This window comes from Lutra lutra, chromosome 6, assembly GCF_902655055.1.
Source record: "Lutra lutra chromosome 6, mLutLut1.2, whole genome shotgun sequence".
Taxonomy (NCBI): domain Eukaryota; kingdom Metazoa; phylum Chordata; class Mammalia; order Carnivora; family Mustelidae; genus Lutra; species Lutra lutra.
In genome coordinates, this window is record NC_062283.1 from 81,040,379 (window position 1) to 81,062,827 (window position 22,449).

Consider the following 22,449-nt stretch of genomic DNA (forward strand, 5'->3'; position numbering starts at 1 on the left):
TTTGGGAATAAGTGTCAGGATTTATAAAACCAAGATGGAAGTTGGCCTGCGAGCATGCATATGGACGGGAAAAGGACAACTGGACAGCACCAAACTGAGGAATGGTGTAGGAGGTGGAAGGAATTTTCCTTTAGAGCAGGGAAAGGTGTGAGGCCGGTGGGTCTCATTAATTCCAATTCATTTGGGATTACAGTAACTGGGTCTGAAAATTAGCAGTGACATTTAGGTTCTGGGAATTATTTTCTTCATTCATAAGCTTTAAATTCTTACGAGGCTTCTTTGAACTGAATTCTTTTTGCTACCAGATAACAGCCAGAGAAATGTCACTGACAGCCACAGAAACCAGTCTGAACCACGCCACACAACAGATCGCTTACGAGCACGTTGAAGGCATTCTTCTCCAGCTCACTTGTAGTTAGTTCTTCAAAAGACAACACTATGTATTAAATCTGATTCGAAGTCAAAGTTCTTCATTTTTATGAACTAAAAGCTGGAAGGATTGGAAATCTGTACAAGGAAAACAATCACTTGCTGCCTGCTGGCCTGCTGGGGTCTTGGAGAGGCTTTCCGCTGTTTGGCTGATACTATGCTTTGCTCTTGCTTGCTTCCACTGATTCTGACAGGGATTGAAAAGATAGCTTTCCTCTGTGGTATCCAGAAAACGTTGCCACATTTGATTTAAGAGATGTCAGTTTTAAATGTTATTGTTACTGGTATTGACAATTTATAAAAGGCAAAAAATGATATAAATCATATATATGTATTTACATCTACATATATGTGCATATGTATAGATGGTTTTATATAGATATTTACATATACACATATATAGGCACATGTAATACTTCTATAGATTTTTTGCCAAGTTTTATTAAAATTTCCTCACATACAGAGAAGTTGAAGGAATCATATAGTAAACAGTCACGTACTCAGCATCTAGATTCTAAAATTAGTATCTCGCTATATTTGCTTTATTATACTATACTACTATATATATATAATATATATAATAATACTATTATATTATCCATCTGTACATAACTGTCCATCTTAAATTTTATTCCTTGCAAACGTCGTGCCTCAACTCTTCATCATGAATATCATTAACTGGAATTCAGTATTGGTTTACTTTCTTTTTTAAGCTGAAACTTAAACAGTGAAATGCATAAGTCCTTGCCAATTGTAGCATGCACTGATTGAGAATAACCTTCAATAAGCTTTAACAGATGTGCACACTTGTATAATATATTACCATCACCCCAGAAATGGTCTTATGCCTCTTTCCACCAGTCACTACCCCTCAAACAACCAGGTTTCTCTATTTTATTTTCCCATTAGATTAGATTTGTCTGTTCTAAAAAGCCAAATAAATGAATAATAGAATATGCACTCTTTTTTGGTAAAGCTTCTTTTATTTGGCATAATGCTTTTGAGAGTCATTGTATTGTTTTATGTATCAGTAGTTTGCTCTACTTTAATGCTGAATAGTATCCCATTGTGTGAATAAACCACAGATTTTGTATCAGTTCTCCCATTGATAAAAACCTGAGCTGTTTCCAGACTTGGTTATTATAAAGAACTTCCATGAACATTTTGCATATGTCTTTTTCATGGACATGTACTGTTATTTCTCTTAGGATTTTACCTGTGTGGAATGTGGGGTCAAGAGGTAGGTCTCGGTTTAAATTTATTAAAAAAACAAAAACAAAAACGAAAAATTTTTCTTTTCTAATGTAGTTGTACTAATCTACACTCTCAATAGCAATGAGGTGGTGGTCCAGTTGCTCCACAAACTTTCAAACCTTTGAAGTTGTCAGTCTTTTTAATAATCTGCCACTTACTATAAAGCATAAGAACCTTGGAAATATATAGGTCTACTTACCATGATCTCTCCATCCACCATAACTTTATTATAATTGTCATCTGTATTACATTAACATACATTGTAACCCTCACTGCCCCGTGCAATATTATAATCTTTTCTTTAAACATTAAAATGTACTTACAGACTTAGGAAAAAAGTCACTCTATATTCAAGTTTGTTTACACTATTTTTTCTCTCATCTCCCATTTACTATTAATCTCATGCTATGATTTTTTTTTTAATATTCTAGATACTACATTTTTCAGTTCTAGGAGAAAAATATATATGTATGTGTGTGTGTGTGTATATATACATATATATATATATATACATATATGTATATATATATATATATTAGTTTGTATTCCTCTACTGGGATTTCCTATTTGTCTTTTCATTATAACGATTTTTTTGTGTGCCTTTGATCATAGGTTTAAGGAACTTAAAAAATATTTGTATGCTAACTCCAACATTGGGTTGATATCAGTGTTGTTCTTTATTCATTGCTTTTCTTTAAATATGGGTAGTGGTTTATTGTTTCTTTGTATGTATAATATTTTTTTAAAAATACAGTCTGGACATTTGTGAATGATAAATTGTAAAAACTCAAAGATTCTGTTAGGTTTTTCTGAAGAATAGTCTCCATTTTTTATTTTTGTGTTATATCAGTTAGCTAACTTGTGTGGATTCAAACACTAAATTGTAGTCTCCCCTGTGGAATGCAGCTAATGTAGATCTGTGTTTTGTTCTTTTAGCCCAACTTGGAGTACAGGCTGAGCTAAATTCAGTTCTGGTATTAGTGAAGGATTTGGGAAGAGATTATATACATGTTTTTGGTTACTTTATATGGTTTTCTCTTTTCCAGTATTTTTTTTCTCAGTTTATTGCAGCTATTGTTGTTCTTAGTTCTGCTCTGTGGTTTTTCAAGATTGTTTAGAAAAAGATAGATGAGAGGAACTGTGGAATTCTAGTTGAGTTTTCACCACTGTGCCTGGTGCAGTCTGAAACACATTCAATATCTTCCTTTTTCTAAGCATACGTCCCTCCCACCTTACCTGTTTTGGGTGGTTCTCCATTGTTTTCAGGTATTTGGGGTTTTTTAAAAAATATATTTTGGGGGCGCCTGGGTGGCTCAGTGGGTTAAAGCCTCTGCCTTCGGCTCAGGTCATGATCCTGGAGTCCTGGGATCGAGCCCCACATCGGGCTCTCTGCTCAGCAGGGAGCCTGCTTCCCCCCCTCTCTCTGCCTGCCTCTCTGCCTACTTGTGATCTCTGTCTGTCAAATAAATAAATAAAATCTTTAAAATATATATATATATGTATATATATATAATTTTTTCAGAATTCATAGCTATAATCTGTGAAGGGTTTGATGCCCTGGGAGCCACTCCACAATTATTAAAAATAGAACCTCTATATGTAGGTTTTAAAAGTGCTTCTGCCCTCTGAAACCAGGATGTGGGATTTTGAGGTTACAAATCAGTACAATTATGCATATGTGTATGAACACACCACAATATTTAGACTAGCAAATATAGTATAAAAACATCCAAGTGAAAATTTGGTGAGCTTTCTAAATATTTGCCATATTGTAAAAAATTTCTTTTTTTCACATGCTATAATTTAGCTTTTTCTAGATTATTTATTAAATGTCTACATTATATAACAGAATATATATTATTTTCTGTATAGTGATCATCTTCTAATCTCTAATAAAATATATAATACAGGGAGAATAAATGTTATTTCTTTTTCTTTTTTCTTTTTTTCAAAGATTTGTTTATTTATTTGACAGAGAGTGAGAGAGGGAACACAAGTTGTGGGAGTCGGAGAGGGAGAAGCAGGCTTCCTGCTGAGCAGGAAGGCTGGTGCAGAGCTCCATCCCAGAACCCTGGGATCATGACCTGAGCTGAAGGCAGAGGCTTTATGACTGAGCCACCCAGGTGCCCCTAAATGTTATTTGTTTTTGTTCAGACTTTTTTTGTTATGCCACAAATCCAACTAAATTTACTTAGTTTAGATATTATTCAGAAAGAAAATGTCAGTCATAATCGTATGGGTAATGATGACTGGCTTTTATGTCATTAACATTACATGACCTCAGATTGAATTAAGAAGCTCCAAGTCAATACTCTATAAAGGCTCACTATCTATTTGTAGTTCATTTACACTCACAGTGTTTACATAATCTTAACCAAGCAACCCACATTGAATATAGCAATAAATATTGCTCTGCTGCTTTTGAAAGGGAATGAATAGGTACTGCTTAGTAGATTTAACATGTAATGAAAATGGGCTGCAATCTATAATACAACCTGATGAAGATTCAATAAAAACTCAGCTATTGACTGACTCTTCAAATTGGTTGTTAGCAACTAATTGGATACCTTCCCTGACCGATATAAATTACTGATTTAAAAAAAAAATAAACAGCAATATAGCTGATACAATTCCAAAAGGCAACTGTTCTTGGCCACAAAGCAGGGCAATTAAATTGAAAAGCTTAATTTTCAGTATATGATCAATAAGCTTAACAAACAAGTCAATGGAAAGAACTGAAAGATAATAAATGTAAATTTTATTAATATCTTTGTTTATGAGTAGAAGAGTCTATGAAGCAACAAAGGGGTGGCAATGGGACAAGTTGTTTCTTCTATTAAATATGTAAGCTGATAAGCTGAGGACCAGGTTTTGGCTCTTCTTCATGCCCTGAGAAGAATAAGTCTTCTATGTTAAAGGGCTGAGTTCAGATCTTAGTTATCAGTCTTACTAATTCTTATTTTTGTGTGAATTGTTTATCTTCTCTGAACTGCACTTTCTTCATTTGTAAAATGAGACTGATAAGATTTACACAATGGGGTGACTGAGCAATTAAGTCCTATCACTTAATGAATATGAAATAGCTTGAATCAGTGTTACTTCTCTACCTGTGATTCTTTTATACCCATGTCATTTTGCTCACATTTTATTCATTTAATTCTGTGTGGTAATTGGGACGTAATCCGATTCTATATTTTCAGACATCACAATCACAATATACAGTAGAAAATTTTCATTCACCATCTTTCCTTTCTGGCCAGACCTGAGAATGTGCAGGTCGAGCCAGCTCAAATCAGGCCCCACACAGACTGCACCAAAGCAGGGCATGGGGAGTCTTACACATACCTGTGAAACGGAGAAACAGACTAAAGGTCAGGGTCAAAGCTGGAACTAGACAGAGTTGAGGAAGGAAGGAGACAAAAATCACAGAACAAAACTGACAGTGTCCTGGGGCATTAGAGTTGGATGGCCACTGCCTGAGATGCCTTTTGTATAAGTAAACTGGCTTTGGAGGACTTATAGAAGGGGTTGAACTACCTAAATTTATTCTGCAGGCCAGCAAGACCAGAGGTTGAGTTTTGACCTGAAAACAGGATGCCTGACATATGTCTTCCTTCTATTTACCTATTTTGTTCTACACTGTACACTAAAAGCCTGGAAAAAGAAACCCACTAAAACAAATTACTAACAGTGACAAATAGGCAGTGGATTGTTTTGATGTATATGTGAACCATTATGTATACTCTGTGTAATCTATATGTGTCTAGATCTGCAGCCCTATCTGTATATCTATACACATGAAGCTGTATCTGTCTCTAAACAATCACCTAATCTAACTGGTTAAAACAACTATAGGGGTGCCTGAGTGGTTCAGTGGGTTAAGCCTCTGCCTTCGGCTCAGGTCATGATCTCAGGGTCCTGGGATCGAGCCCCGCATTGGGCTCTCTGCTCAGCGGGGAGCCTGCTCCCCACCCCCCACCCCACCTCTGCCTGCCTCTCTGCCTACTTGTGATCTCTGTCTGTCAAATAAATAAAATAAAATCTTAAAAAAAAACTATAAAGTCAATGACTCCATTAGTCGCTCAAAATTCACATAAGCTTTCAGAAACAAGTCCATATTCCTATGCTGTTCCCTCTGCCTGCTGTGTTCGCTCTTCTCTTCTTCCTTTTTTCTACCAGATAAACTACTATTTCCCCTTTGAGATTCAGCTCACATCTCTTCTTGCAATAAGCCTATCTTAATAGTGTTTTCATTCTCAAATCTTTTATGGTATCTAGTATATCATGCTCAGTGCATATTTGGTAAAATAATAATTGTACAGTTAAATGCAAAATGGTGATGAATGACAGAAGAGAAAGACAAACTTTATTTAATTGTGTATCTCTTTCCAATCTAGAGAATAAAATAATGCTTTGGGAATGATCAAATTATTTTAAAATTTGTAATGTGGTGAACCTCACAAAATTGAGGTAGTTTCCAATAAGCCTGCTATATAAGTAAAACTAAAAAATAAAGATAATAAATAACATTTGTATTTACAGTACTTTACCATTTAGAAAACACTCTACATTTCCTCATGAAATATGTAACAGTATCTTTATGAATGGCTAATATTTTTCTGACCTGTGATCATCTGATCATATTAGCTGTATTCATGTCACATTGGTAGAATGTCTCATTGAGTGGGGTCAGAGCATACAGATGAGAAAAATGAGGGGGTTGGAGAAATAAACTTATCAGGAAGAATGAATACGATAGTGATGGCGGTTAAGTAAAAAAGTAAGTTCTGTCTCTAAAGTCAAGAGAAACAAAAGTAAAAATGAACTATTGAGACCTTAGCACAGCAAAAGAAACAGTCAAAAAACTGAAAAACAACTTACAGAATGGGGGAAGATATTTGCAAATGACATAACAGATAAAGGGCTAGTATCCAAGATCTGTAAAGAACTTCTCAAACTCACACCCAAAAGCAAATAATGCAGTCAAGAAATGGGCAGAAGACATGAACAGACACTTCTCCAAAAAAGACATACAAATGACTAAGAGACACATTAAAAAATGCTCCACATCACTTGCCATCAGGGAAGTGCAAATCAAAACCACAATGAGATATTACCTTATACCAATTAGAATGGCCAACACTAATAAGACAAGGAACAACAAATGTTGGCAAGGATGTGGAGAAAGGGGGACACTCTTACACTGTTGGTGGGAATGCAAGCTGTTACAGCTGCTTTGGAAAACAGTATGGAGGTTCTTCAAGACATTTATAATAGAGCTACCCTATGACCCAGCAATTTCATTAGTGGGTACTTATCCCAAAGACACAGATGTAGTGAAAAGAAGGTGCACATGCACCCCAATGTTCATAGCAGCACTGTCCACAATATCCAAACTGTGGAAGGAGCCAAGATGTCTTTCAACAGATGAATGGGTAAAGATGATGTGGTTTATATATATAATGGAGTATTACTCAGCCATCAGAAAGGTTGAATGCCTACCATTTGCACTGACATGGATGGAACTGGAGGAGATTATGCTACGTGAAATAAGTCAAGCAGAGAAAGACAATTATTATATGGTTTCACTAACATGTGAAATATAAGGAATAATGCAGAGGACCATAGGAGAAGGGAGGGAAAATTGAATGGGAAGAAATCACAGAGAGAGACATACCATTAGAGACTCTGGACTCTGAGAAACAAACTGAGGGTTGTAGAAGGGAGGGGTATGGGGGGTCGGGATAAGGGCTGATGGCCGTTAAGCAGGACACACGATCTGATGAGCACTGGGTGTTATATGCAATTAATGAATCATTGAATACTACATCAAAAGCTGATGATATACTATATGTTGGCTAATCGAACATAATAAAAAAAATTTCTTAAAAAAAAGTTTTGAACATCTGGCAAACATGGAAAAATTGGAAACCCCAAGTAACTATTAGCAGGAGGAAAGCACAAGTCAGGAGGGCTGGGAGAGCGGGGCATGGAAAGATTGGAGCAGCAGAATCAGACGGATTTTAGAGACTGGTAAAGTGTGTGAAGGAGGGAAGAGAGAGATTGTTTGGAGACAACTTTTGGGGATACCCTGAGAGTGACTGAGATGATAATTGTGGTCTTGCATTCACTTACCTCTTTGAAGCTTTGAAAGTGATTACAAAAGAGATCAAAATTATTTAAAAATCTTTTATATTTGATGTGCTGTTATTTCTTTCAGTGCAGTTCTAAGATCAACCAGGACCACAAGTTAACACTATATGTAGTTTCATATGATATAGTAGAGAACATGCAGTATAGTGATTAAGAGGATAGACTCTGGAGCAAGATTTCTTGGGGTCAGATCACAGCTCTGCTATTTGCTAGCTGCAATCCTGGGTAAGTTACTGAACATCTCAATAAAATAAGGGTATTTATAGCATGTAACTCATAAGGGTATCTTTTGTGCAAATTAGTACAGGAAGATAGAGTGCTAGAACAGTGCCTGCAGAGTATTTCCTGAAACTTTATAAACATTCAATAATACCTATGGTGATGATGGATGAGGATACAGATGAAGCAAAGAATATTTAGGTGGCCAGTATTTATAATCCATTCATTTTACAAATATATTAGGTATTTACTCTGTACCTAGGATGTGCTGAGGTTTGAAGATAGGGAAGAAAACACTTATGAACTCAAAACCCTAGGGATCTCAGTAACACATGAGGACACGAGATTTAGTCAATAAAGAACTCTCTATCAGGGGTTAAATTAATGTAGACCTACTTGGCATGTGTGTAGAGCAGAGACCCCCTAGATGGTTAGCATGTTCCTCATACAAATTGAGTCAAATTATCTTTAATCTCAAATGTACTTTCTCCAAGACAAGTTTTTCAGTTAGAGAGGCTTCTGATAAATGTCTTTAATATATTGTCATTGAAAAGAGATCCATAAAATACAAATACTAGTCACGTATGAAGCAAAATTGACATCGAGTTGTAGAAAGTAAAGACCCGAGTTCATATGGAATGAGGGACTTCTCAACTCTACACCAAGTGAGTCTCTGTGATTTTATCTGAGCAGGTTTAAACTTCTATTGTATCTAAGAAATAAGTGGTAGTATGATCATAGACTACTATACTTATTGTTTCTGATAATATATTGCCATATAATATGGCCTTATAGCACAGAAGACAGTAAAGAATGGTTTTCCAAAATCTTTTCATCATTTGCTCATTTCTCTAGTTTAGATATAAAGAAATTATAACAACCACTTAATGCTAAATAATAATTGGAGCATAAAAATGACTACAAAAACATAAATGCAACTTGTACAAAATCTTTATATATGATTATAGTTTACTACTAGATATAAAATAGCTGAGATGGAAGAAGGATCTTTTGCTGATAACATGAACAAGGTTTTTTTTTTTTTTAAGTGTGTGTTAGAGATGGGACTTTCTTCCTAATTAAGTATTAGAGGTTAAAAATTAAGATAGGTTTAGACTTTATATTTAAGACCCAAAAAGAAATGTTCATTTGAGAACACATGCTATTTGTATAGAGTACTTAATTAAGTCAAATATTCAATTTTTGAATACTGATTATTTAATTTTTAATTAATATTCTGAAAAATATCCTATCTTAGCTTCATCTTAAAATGCAGCAAAATCATAACCATGTTGATTCTGGCCCACAAATCTTTCATTTGTCCTTTTCCAGGTTTATTCCCTGCTGTCCTGAATCTTGCTTCTAATGCACTTATCACCACAAATGCAACATGTGGAGAAAAAGGACCTGAAATGTATTGCAAATTGGTAGAGCATGTCCCTGGGCAGCCCGTGAGGAACCCCCAGTGTCGAATCTGCAATCAAAATAGCAGCAATCCAAACCGTATGTATTTTAGTATGTATTTGCATGACACTGGCTAGGCTCTGTAATTGAGAGATTTTGAGTTGAAGTAGCATTAAAGTCAAGGGTTTGTGGTCTCCCAAATTCCTAGAATTTTTCTTCCATTGGGAAATGCTTTATACTCCTTCTCTGACATTGTCAGAGTTCTTTATATGTACCATTGTCAGAGTTCTTTGTATGTACCAGGTGCATTGCTTGAGGAATGTTTTCTAGCTGAAGACCTGTGTCAGTCATTAAGTTTACTGCCTCCAGAATAGTATGTGGATGTGTTATTAATGCAAGCTTTAGTCATTCATGGGTCACTTATGTGCTAGGTACTCCAGTGAAGATCCAGCAGGAATAAGGTGTGGTCCTTCCCTTCAATTAATGAAGACATGGGCAAAAAGTACAAAGTAAAGAATCGGTATAGGGGCCTGAAGGAGAGACAGAAGTGTCAGAAATTCAGTCCTGGTGCAAATGAAAGCTAACTAAAAGAAGGGTTTTGTCCAGAAGTTGGAACCAGATTATGGAGGTACTTAAATACCACAAGAGGAGTGTTTTAGGACAGGTGTGATACAAAGCCCTCTTGCTGGCTTCTGTGAACTACACAAATATCTCAGATTCATTTATGTATTTATTCGGCAAGCATTTGAACACCTGCTACTAGCAATGCATTGTATTGAAGCATCATGGTAAATCATACATAGCCTTTGACTTAACAGACTTAGAGGGGAAATAGAGAAGCAGAAAAGTAAAGTGAGTGTTAAGGGAACACAAGAGAGGTTATCTAACTATTCCTGGGAGAAAGTGACCCATGTACTGAAAAAATAGGAGTAAGATGAAAAGTATAAAAGAAAAAGCATGTGCAAGTCTTGGAGGTATGGAACAGCAGGATACATTCAGTTAATTACGAGTAATTTGATTTAACAGGTAAAGAGCTTATATAGAGAAGGGAAGGATGGTGTGCAAGAATTCTAGAGATAGAGATTGATTTGGAGATACACATTGAGAAATTATCAAATATATATATTGGGAAGGTTAGGAATGTAAATACGTGATGTCAGTGAGGTGAGTTATAATGGGGATAAAACTTCACAAGTATGGTGTTTTAAAATTTGCTTAGTTTCCTTCTCTTTTTAAGTTGCAAAACTTAATAAACGAAGGAAGCTTTCTCTCACAATCTACATTTTTTTTTATTTTAAAGATTTTTATTTATTTATTTGACAGAGAGAGATCACAAGTAGACAGAGAGGCAGGCAGAGAGAGAGAGAGAGAGGGAAGCAGGCTCCCTGCTGAGCAGAGAGCCCGATGCAGGACTCGATCCCAGGACCCCGAGATCATGACCTGAGCCGAAGGCAGCGGCTTAACCCACTGAGCCACCCAGGCGCCCCTACATTTTTTTAATCTCAAAACAAAGTTGGAAGGTATTGTGCATTCTTTATCAGAATGGGTTAAGGGAAGAATGCATAGTCACCTCTCTATTGTATAATTTAGAGATGCTAAAAATATTTTATTTGGAGAATTGGGGCCTTTGTGATTAAAGTTGGTGGTCCTGTGTATCAGAATATTAAAACAAAAAGATTAAGAAAAAGATGGTGACCATCAGAAAACTTCCTTGCCTTTTAACAGCTCTGGTTATTTCTATGATGTAGATTATGATGATATGGGCATAGGAGTGGGGAGTGATGGAACACATCTTACCTGTCTGCTTATTTCTGTATAGAACAATAAGGATAAAGGACCCAGGTCAAAGCCCTGTGGAAACATCAAAAGCGAAGGGAGGTAGGTTAAGTGGAATCTAGAAAGTCAATAAAGAGAAACAGAATCCAAGGAAGGAAGTCAGAAGATTCAGGCACCATGCATGTGAGGAAGGAAAGAATTATCAGGAAGAATGAGTAATCCTCAGTGTTAACTGCTTCCAAGAAATTGAGTAAGAAAAGTGCAATATAGATTTTTCTTGATTTTGACAATATGGGAACCTTGTTAAAGCAGTCAGTGGATTGATGGTGGCAAGTCACACCACAGAGTTGATAAATGAGTGGTAAAGAGGAAAGAAAGGATTATAGGAATATTCCCTCAAATATCCTTGATGTGAAAAAGAATGGAGGACTTTGACAGAGGAACATGTAGTATATTGAAGGTTTTCAGAGTCAGGAAGCATTTGAGCAAACTTCAGTGCCAAAAGGAAAGGCCAGGAAAGTTGAGGATAAAGTTGAGGATAAAGGTGGGGGCAGTAGTTCTCTAGAGGTAAAAACAGATGAGTCACTAAACAGGTGGAAAGCTTTAAATTAGGAGACACATACCTTTTAACTGATCAAATCAGAAAGAGGGAGGATGAGTAGAAGCAAATAGAAGGAAGTATTTAGGCAGGAATTCTTATTTAATGCTCTTGATTTTCTCATTAAGATATGTATCTGGGTCTTCTGTCAAGGAAAGAAGTAAAATTTTTATTAACTGCTTTCAGGGAATAGGAGAATTGCTGAGCCATGATGAGCATAACCTAAGAATTCCATATGGGGTAAAATGGAGGAATCAAATATTTGAACTGAGCCTCATGGAGTTTTACAGAGAAAGTGGAATGGAAGGATAAGGTGGCAAGAAAATGGAAGCAAAGGCCAGAAGATAAGTGAATTGAAGGATTATGAGATTTAGGTTCATTAGGGAAGAAAATGAAGCCTGATAACGGTGAAACTGCCATTGGTTTAGACTGGTAGCCTTGATGATTTCATGAGGAATGTGAGAAATCCTGTAGGCATGGAAATGGTCGGGATGGGGTGGAAGTGGTAGGCAGGTGATTGGGAGTGTGCGAATGTGTGTTTAGGTTGGGCTGGGTAGAGAGGGCGAGTTAAAGTATCTAAAATTGTGTGTGTGTATACGTGTATATATGTGTATATATGTATGTATGTAAATAAATATAAATATACATCTTTATAGTTCCTGCCTATAAGTCAAATGTTAGAATAGATAAGGTTTGGATATAAAAAGCAATTAAACAAATATAAACTCAGGTCTTATATACGTAGTGGTTACATATTATAAGTGATGTAGGATTTCCGAGAAGGAAAACATTAGTGGGAACTGAAGTATCAAGAGAAGTTTCCAAGAAGGTGGTGAGACTTAGTTGGGCATTAAAAAGCCTAATTGCCTGAGATTAGAGGGAAAGGTATTCCAGGAAAGAAGAAAGACAAGAAACTATGTACAGTTACGAGACAGAATAGAAAGCAGATGCAGAGACTGGGGTGGAAAATAATTGGAGACTCTTGGCTGGAAAAATGGATGAGATGCATTTGCCAAACTGAGTCCAAGAGCGACTCTGTCACTTCCCCCTTCAGTCTTGTGTCTCAGTTGGAAGACATCTGCATTTAGGCAAGCCTATCCCATAGCTTTATATTGACACAAAGGTGAACGGAATATTTTAGTAACTAAGGAAGCTATAAAGGAGGTAGTCTTTCTGTTTCCTCATTTTTATTTACCTGAAGTGTTCTTTAAACTTATAGTCTGGATTTACTTTGTGTGATTAATTTTAAGGTACAAACTTCATTACATTTCAAAGTCCTGTTTTGAAACTAGAAATTTAGAAAGAACAATACCCTGTAAGATTGAGCAACTAGCAATAAACTACATGAATATATTTTAGGAGAAGTTGGAGCAACAGATGATAAAGTTTTACAAATTCATTGAACAGCTAGGACAAATCTGGCAGGCCAGTACTCAATTGCCATAAAGAGAAAAGGAAACTTGAACTTCCTGTTAATAGATTGTGCTTCCCAATTAAAAACTAGCAGTTTGAAAGATTTACCTCATCAATGATTCCTTTGCCAATTTTCTGATGCAATTAGCCCTTAGATTGACTTGTGTAGCTATCCCTGTTGAGGATGTTATAAGTTTCTATCTCATTCTAAATAAGGGAAGTATGCCAGCAATTAATCTGTATTTGCAAATTAATTATGATTAAACTTTTATAATGGGGATTATGGTTAATTGTTGATTCATCTCCCAGTCTTCATTTTTGTGACTAATTCTCATATCAATTTGACCTGAGGTGGCAGATATCAAAATTTCCAATTATATAGCTTCTCTCAGAATTACCTAAGAGCCACAAATTTGATTTGGAAATGGGTTTTGTGTGTGTGTTTTTTGATCACATATTAAACCCACAGTCTATAAAGAAGATTCCTGAGGATGTTTGGGGAATGTTTGCTGTGATGTTTATTTTTCTTCAGAAGCAATGTCAGAAATATTTCAGTCATGGTTCTGACTTCTAATGTGCCAATTTCAGCACCACTGATACCACAAGGGCATTTATCTGATATTTGGTTTTGCTTATGGTATTTGCTGTCATTATAAAGACCTGACACCTTTCTTAGCTTCAACAGAACAAGTGCCAATTATTAAATACATTCAGCAGTTTTATTTTTCAATAATGAGATAGGATGCCCCATCTCAGTGGACTGCGAATATGAGAAGACTTGATACAAAACAAAATCCATCCAGTTGCTTAGCTGAACTAAATAATTTATCAATAAAAATAGAATATTTTTGTCTTGTCCTGTGCTCTCATATTCCGATAAGTAACTCAAGGACATAAGCCTCTATGTTTTTAATTAAACAAGTCATAACAGGCTATTGTAATAAAACTAATATAGTCAAAGTATTTGCTCTAAAAGTGGCAGATTTAGTGAATATGCAGTTTTGAATAAAAATTTTTCTTTTGAAGATGATTTCATTTATTACGAAATTCCTGTTGCATTGAGGACTTCATTTTGCTTGGTTTTGTTGTTCTTTTCAAATTTTTTATTAAATGCATTTCAGCTCTAATTAAGATTCAGAACAGTGTACATTTTGAACAGATGTATAATTTATTTTATGTATATGCATAATGGTTAGAATATTAATAACTGTAATGTTCCTCTGGTAACCATGTTAGTTTAGAGTTCTCATCCAAGGTATGTTTACTGGTCCATGGAAAAATGAGAAAGTGAGAGATTCTGAATTTTTTTTTTTTTTAAAGATTTTATTTATTTATTTATTTGACAGATCACAAGCAGGCAGAGAGGCAGGCAGAGAGAGAGGAGGAAGCAGGCTCCCTGCTGAGCAGAGAGCCCGATGCGGGGCTCGATCTCAGGACTCTGAGATCACGACCTGAGCCGAAGGCAGCGGCTTAACCCACTGAGCCACCCAGGCACCCCGAGATTCTGAATTTTTAATGACAACGATGAACACATTTTAAAGGACTGTTCTTCATTTAGAAATTATATTTCTTTAAAGCTTTTGTTGGTTTCAGTTCATTATTTGATGAAATAATAGTGATAGTATATTAAATGAGAGTGAAGTAGACTGCAGGTTACTGTGACTTGCATCATTGAAGAGCTGGGACTCTCATCAATTCCACAAATCTCTCATCTACATTTTTTCAATTTTTTCCTGAAAATTAATCAGGGAATCACTGCTTTGGAGTGGAGTTTTGTTATCCCTATTTCAGAAATTGCACACACAATCTAAATGAGTTGCCATGGTTAAATACCAAATGGTGGAGCCAGGAGTAACATCTAGCTCCTCATCCTCCAACTCTCCATGTTCCAGATCTCATGCTTTTTTCATCACCATTATCATCAGAGTACATGTATACATTCCTACATCATGTAGGCAAAGGGAGGGTCCATGACTATTGCTTGTAGTGATATGGTTTGCTCATTATTTGAAATATTCCTTCCATTTACAAGAAAGATTGTGTTCTAATCTAGAAGGTTACTCTTAGGCCATTTATTTGAAACATCTCCCCAGAGAAGTAGTGTTAAAAAGTTCTCAAGACTGACACCCCAAGGCATACGTAATCCGTAATATACAGAAGTGTAGCAGGGAAGCTAGCCTCCAGTTTGTGTACATTTCTGTGGTTAAATATATTGGCTTTCAAGTGAGAATTAAGGAAGTTAAGTAGTTTAGTGCAGCCCTTGGGATAGAAATAAGAACATCTCCATCCACTTCCAATCCTGCCATCCTCACCTGTGAATGAGCTGGGCCTATTTAGAAGAGAAGAACAAAAAACCCAAAAACCTGAAATGGAATTTTTGTGTTACTTGGAAAATGAGAACAGATTTCAGACAAGAACCCATGACTACGAACCAAAACAGAATGAGGGCTTTGGCACTTTAGGGGTAATGGCTGCTGTTGTGAGAAGCATGGCGCTAAGTTGGAGGAAATGTGAGGTTTGAGGAGTGTAAGAAGGAACGGGATGTCAAGAAAAGACTGCAGAAGTGGGGTGGGGTGGGGTGGCATGATTGTCCGCCCTCCTGTCATCTATCTCCAGTCTTCCTTTTAATTTGCACACTGAGTTCTGTTCTCATCTACCTGGAGTAAAGGTGAGGGAAGATCCACATTCTGTTGGTAGGACAGAGTTTCGTGTGCTATTCTCTCTGTTCTCCATTGAGTTAGTGATGATGGGGATGGGCAAATGCTAGATGGGAGGTTTGGGGTATCTTTCATTTTATATAAATATATATTTAAAGATTTACTTATTTATGAGAGAGACAGCATACAAAGTGAGCAGGGGGAGGAGCCAAGGGAGAAGGCGAGAGAAGAACTCAAGCAGGCTCCTGGCTGAACATGGAGCCCCATGTGGGGCTTGATCTCACAGCCCTGAGATCATGACCTGAGCCAAAAGCAAGAGTTGGATGTTCAACACACTGAACCACCAGGCACCCCATCTTTCATTATATTTTTAAATAGTTAGAAGTTGGCCAGTAAAGGGCTGACTGCAAAAAGTCTCATAGGATGGATGTGACAGCGTTTTATATTAAACCCATATAACCCCAGAGTGCCCAAGTCTTGGTAATAATGAATGTGTCAGAAGGATAAATCTTCAAGTACCTTTCAACCACAATTTAGGATTTTTTGTTTTGTTCACAAAGTGGATGGCTTACTAGAGCTGCCTCAGACAGTAGAGCTTTGCTTCTTTGAATGACTGACACATCCATTAGATCTCAATATTATTTCTTCACACTTAATTTCTGTAGTAATCTTTAAAGTTCCCTATTTGAATTGATGACCAGAGTGTTGAGCACTTCTTCTCTTACAGCTTAACTATTAAGGCATTTCATGCTACCTTATAGAGTGCTGTGGAAAAGTTGGCATTAATGAAATCTGTTGAAGATGTGAATTGCTCTCTTTTTATATTATTTTTATGTTTGATATTCACACGATGATGCTTTCAACTTAGTTTTTATTTTTTTTCTTTAAAGAAATAGCTATAAATTCATTATATGATTTTTTTTTGTCCTTTCACATATTGCTGCTGATTCAAAAGAGAGACACCCGATTACAAATGCTATTGATGGAAAGAACACTTGGTGGCAGAGTCCCAGTATTAAGAATGGAATCGAATACCATTATGTGACAATTACACTGGATTTACAGCAGGTATAGTGCCCTTTTTTAATTGTTTTTAAATAATTTTCCACTTTTAAAGTTGTATCTTGGATTTACTATTTGTTTAGTTAGTGGCTCTTGGGTGAAAGGATACTTTTCTTATTGCCCTCTGTTATTAATATGAGGCACAAAGGGGCCTCTTCCTTTAGGATATTGTTATTTAGAAATAGTTGACATTTATTTCTAAAGCACAAGGAAAATGAGTTCCCATGAAGAGTTTAGAACTGAATTAGGAGCTGATTCTGTTTTGACTAATGAGAGTGAATGATGAAAATATAGATCAACAAAATTTTACATAAAGAAAATATATTGGTGCCATTTTTAACTTTTAAAATAACACAGCGCTCCTGCTCTGCTCATGGTGTGTGCACTGAAAGGTTCTTGGATAACAGGGCTCTTGAGTAAATTGCCTCTCATTACTGAGAGTTGAACAAGCTGTGACAGTTGATTCTTAAATTAAACTTGGGCCACTAAACGAGGTAACAAGCCTTGTAGTTGTACAAAATTGATGTTGAAGTTATTAGAGTTTGTGTGGCAGAGGCCTCGGTGCCTTCTACACTTAATTTCTTTCTTCTTTCCATTCACAATATTCAGGTCAGGCCAAACTTACTAATCAAGAATTACCATCACCCCAAATTATTTAGGCTTGAAAATTGGATGGAATCAGGTAAAATGTTCCCATACTTTGCTGTTATTCCAAACACAAAAGCTAATTTAATTGATTGAGGGCTGAGACTGGGGGCATTTAACTCGGATGACTTCTGTATCTTAGCCTGTTTCTTCTTCCCTGGAATCAGTGTAGGAAAGGCTCTCAGTCACTTCTCCCTACCCAGTGGAGTCAGAGCAGCAAAACATTGTAGGGTTAGTGAAGGCGGAATGGCCAAGATAATTAGTGATAGATACTTTGTATAGGTTGTAGATGTTGAGATTCCACTGGTGGTCATAGTGAAGGGAGGCACCAGCCAATGGGCTTAGTCACATTTCCAGGGGACCAGATAGGCACCAATCACTTCACATATGGATGCTATTTGTCATCAACAGGAGTATAATCCCCCCCCCCGCCTTGCTCTCCCTGCCAGAGTTTGAGTCCATTTTTTGCCAGGGTAGACAAACTCAGGAACTACAAATTGCTGGCCGGTGAGTCTCACCGGAGACCTTCCTCTCACCCATCTAGGACAACTCAGGACCTTACCAAGGTGACAGCAGAGCTCAGGGCTGCAGCTAAATTGCCAGCTGGCATGGATTCATGTCTACTCATTCTAACAGTTAATGTCAGCCTTGAGTTAATGGCATTTCTCAGGAAGTCTGAGTACTATCAGGGAATAACAGGGCAAACTACACCACTGATCAGTCATGCGTTAGGTAAATGAAGAGTTGTGCGTGAATACCCTCAGGATCCTACCCTCAAAACGCACTTCATCCCTCTTCTGATAAAGACAGCTTGGCCCTTTATCAGTCACCATGCTTCTCCTTGTTCATGTGGTTATTGAAATTCAGTCTTCCCAATCAGAAGTAAGTCTGCTGCCGTTTGCCTTGTGTCATGTTCTGGGATAGGGAATTAATAAATAGTGATGGTCAATTTCTCTAGTTAACTCTCGACTTACTCTTTAAATGCACATGGAGCAAGAGTCAGCTATTATAATTTTCTCAAATCACTTATATTACTCTTTGATCTCAACCACAGTAGTATATATTTATTAAACTTAACAGCATTTTTTTCTTCTAATTTAAAACTGGGTGGTCCAATTAGAAGCTTTTGTTAAATCATTTCTATCCACATATATATAATTTTTTAGCATTTTCGTTTTTAAAATTTCTTATTTAAATTCAATTTAATTAACATAGCCTGTAATATTAGTTTCAGACATAGAATTTAGTGATAAATAAGTTGTATACAACACACAGTACTCATTACTTCAAGTGCCCTCCTTACTGCCCATCATGCAGTTGCTCCATCCCCCCACCTCCCCTCTAGCAACCCTCCATTTGTTTCCTATAATTAAGAGTCTCATGATTTGCCTCCTTCTCTGTTTTCATCTTACCTTATTTTTCCTTCTCTTCTCCTATATTCGTCTGTTCTACTTCTTAAATTCCAAGTGATTGAAATCATATGGTATTTGTCTTTCTCTGACTTATTTCACTTAGCATAATACCCTCTAGTTCAGCCCATATCATGGCAAATGGCAAGATTTCATTCTTTTTGATGGTTGAGTAATATTCCTGTATGTGTGTGTATGTGTGTGTGTGTGTGTGTATCTCCACTCATCTGTTGATGGACATCCGGACTCTTTCCATATTTTGGTTATTGTGGATAATGCTGCTATAATATTGGGGTGCACATACCCCTTCAAATCATTATGTTTGTATCCTTTAGATATATACCCAATAGTACAATTGCTGGGTCATAGGGTAGCTCTAATTTTAACATTTTGAGGAATCTCCATACTGTTTTCTAGAGTGGCTATACCAGTTTGCATTCCCATCAAGAGGGTTCCCCTTTCTCCACATCCTTGCCAATATCTTTTGTTTCCTAGCTTGTTAATTTTAGCCATTCTGACAGGTGTGAGGTAATATCTCCTTGTGGTTTTGATTCATGTTTCCCTGATGGTGAGTAATGTCAACTGTGTTTTCATGTGTCTGTTGTCCATTTGTATGTCTTTGGAGAACTGTCTGTTAATGTCTTCTGCCCATTTCTTGGCTGGATTTTGTTGTTATTGTTTTGAGTGTTGAGTTTGCTAAGTTCATTATAGATTTTGGACACTAGCCCTTTATCTGGTAAGACATTTGGAAATGTCTTCTCCCAGTCCATAGGTTGCCTTTCAGTTTTGTTGACTATTTCCTTTGCTGTGCAGAGGCTTTTTATCTTGCTGAAGTCCTAATAGTTAATTTTTGCTCTTGTTTCTCTTGCCTTTGGAGATGTGTCTAGCAAGAAGTTGCTTCTACCAAGGTCACAGAGGTTACTGCCTGTGCTCTCCTCTAGAATTTTGATGGTTTCCTGTCTCAAAATTAGGTCTTTCATCCATTTTAATTCTATTTTAGTGTATGGTATAAGGAAATGGTCCAGTTTCATTCTTCTCCATGTGACTGTCCAATTTTTCCAGCACCATTTGTTGAAGTGACTTTTTCCAATTGGATATTCTTTCTTGCTTTGTTGAAGATGAGTTGACCATAAAGTTGAGGGTCCATTTCTGGGTTCTCTTTTCTGTTCCATTGAGCTATGTGTCTATTTTCGTGTCAGTCCTATACTGTCGTGATGATTACAGCTTTTTTTTTTATCCCCCCACCATTGACTATCTTATCCTATTTATTTATTTTTTTTAAATATTTTTATTGTGTTATGTTAGTCACCATACAATACATTATTAGTTTTTGTTGTAGTATTCCATGATTCATTGTTTGCTTATAACACCCAGTGCTCCATGCAATCTGCACCCTCCTTAATACCCATCACTGGGCTCACCCATTCCCGCAACCTCTCCCTTCTAAAACTCAGTTTCCCAGAGCCCATAGTCTTTCATGTTTCATCTCCCACTCTGATTTCTCCCCCTTCATTTTCCCCTTTTTCTGATGTCCTCCATGCTATTTCTTAGGTTTCACAAATAAGTGAAACCATATGATAATTGACTGTCTCTGTTTGAATTATTTCACTTAACATAATCTCCTCCAGTCCCATCCAAGTTGATGCAAAAGTTGTGATATAACTTAAAGTCTGGAATGGTGATTCCTCTAGCTTTGGTTTTCTTTTTCAACATTGCTTTGGCTATTTGGGGTCTATTCTGGTTCCCCACAAATTTTGGGATTGTTTGTTCCAGCTCTGTGAAAAACGTTGATGGTATTTTGATAGGGATTGCATTGAATGTGTGGATTGCTTTGGGTAGTTTAGACATTTTAACAATATTTGTTCTTCCAATTCATGAGCATGGAATGCTTTTCCATTTCTTTGTATCTTCCTCAATTTCTTTTGTATGTATTCTATAGTTTTCAGAGTATAGATCTTTTTTACCTCTTTGATTAGGTTTATTCCTAGGTATCTTATTTTTGGTGCAGTTATAAATGGAATCGATTCCCTTATGTCTCTTTCTATTCCCTATGTCGCTATGTATAGAAATGCAACTCACTTCCATGCATTGATATTATATCCTGCCACTTTGCTGAATTCAATGAATGAGTTCTAACAATATGTTGGTGGAAACTTTCAGGTTTTCTACATAGAGTGTCATGTCGTCTGCAAAGAATGAAAGTTTTGACTTCCTCCTTGCTGGTTTGGATGACTTTAATTTCTTTTTGTTGTCTAATTGTTGAGCCAGGACTTCTAGTACTATATTGAACAACAGTGCTGAGAGTGGACATCCCTGTTGTATTCATGACCTTAGGAGAAAAGTTCTCAGTTTTTCCTCATTGAGGACGATATTTGCTGTGGATTTTTTTGTGTATGGCTTTTATGCTATTGAGGTATGTTCCTCTATCCCTACATGGCAGAGAGTTTTTATCAAGAAAGGATGCTGTATTCTGTCAAATACTTTTCTATATCTATTGAGAGTATCATATGGTTCTTGTCGTTTCTTTTATTGATGTAGCATATTACATTGATCGATTTGCAGATGTTGTACCACCCTTGCAGCCCAGGAATAAATCCTACTTGGTCATGGTGAATAATCTTTTTAATGTGCTGTTTATTCTTATTAACTAATATCTTGGTGAGAATCTATGTTCATTAGGGATTCTGGTCTATAATTTTCCTTTTTAGTGGAGTCTTTGGTTTCGGAACTAAGGTAATTAATGCTGACCTCATAGAGTGAGTTTGGAAGTTTTCCTTTCATCTCTGTTTTCTGAAATAGTTTTGGAAGAATAGGTATTCATTCTTCTTTCAGTGTTTCAAACCTATCATTATTAATTCAACAGATCAGAGTCTACCTGAAAGCCCATTTTACACGGAAGCCATTTATATTTTCCTAGGTTTGCTTTGCATTCCCCACTCATGCATTCTCAAATGGTATCTAAAGAGTTATGTGGATTTTTTTTCCTACTCACTCTTCTTCCTGTTTAGTTTAATAGCCTTAAGATGAGTGAATAATCCAAGACATCTTTTATAGTTCAGTCTTCATAGCAAGTTGTAGGTTTCTATTTATAAGACAGTACTATCTAACTCCAAAGTCTAGAATACACCTAGTGTAAGTGGTACATCTCCTGTATCTCAGGGTGGCACCGCTGCCCAATGTCCTCATTTACTTTGGCCCCTGCTTACTTCCTGCAAATCAACCTACTGTATGTTCAAGAGAAAGGCAGCCCAATTTGCAAAACTCAATAATTTTTTTTTTTTACTTGACTCACAATTTTAATTTAGTCAGTGTTTTGATGATGTAAAACATTAAGGTTTTGTGATATTTTTATAATGGAATTCCTCAAGGAGGAAGAGCTTTAAACCTCTTATTTTCTCTTAGGCTTTGGAGTAACAAACTGGAATGTGTT

General features: G+C 36.5%; 1 protein-coding gene across 1 annotated transcript in view; it reads left to right on the forward strand.

Annotated features, from left to right (window-relative positions):
- Positions 1–22,449, forward strand: part of LAMA2 (laminin subunit alpha 2) — a 672,905-nt gene that overhangs the window by 157,726 nt on the left and 492,730 nt on the right. Inside the window, 2 exon segments of the mRNA XM_047732179.1 lie at positions 9,388–9,558; positions 16,859–16,971. Coding sequence (XP_047588135.1) covers positions 9,388–9,558; positions 16,859–16,971 — 284 coding nt within the window.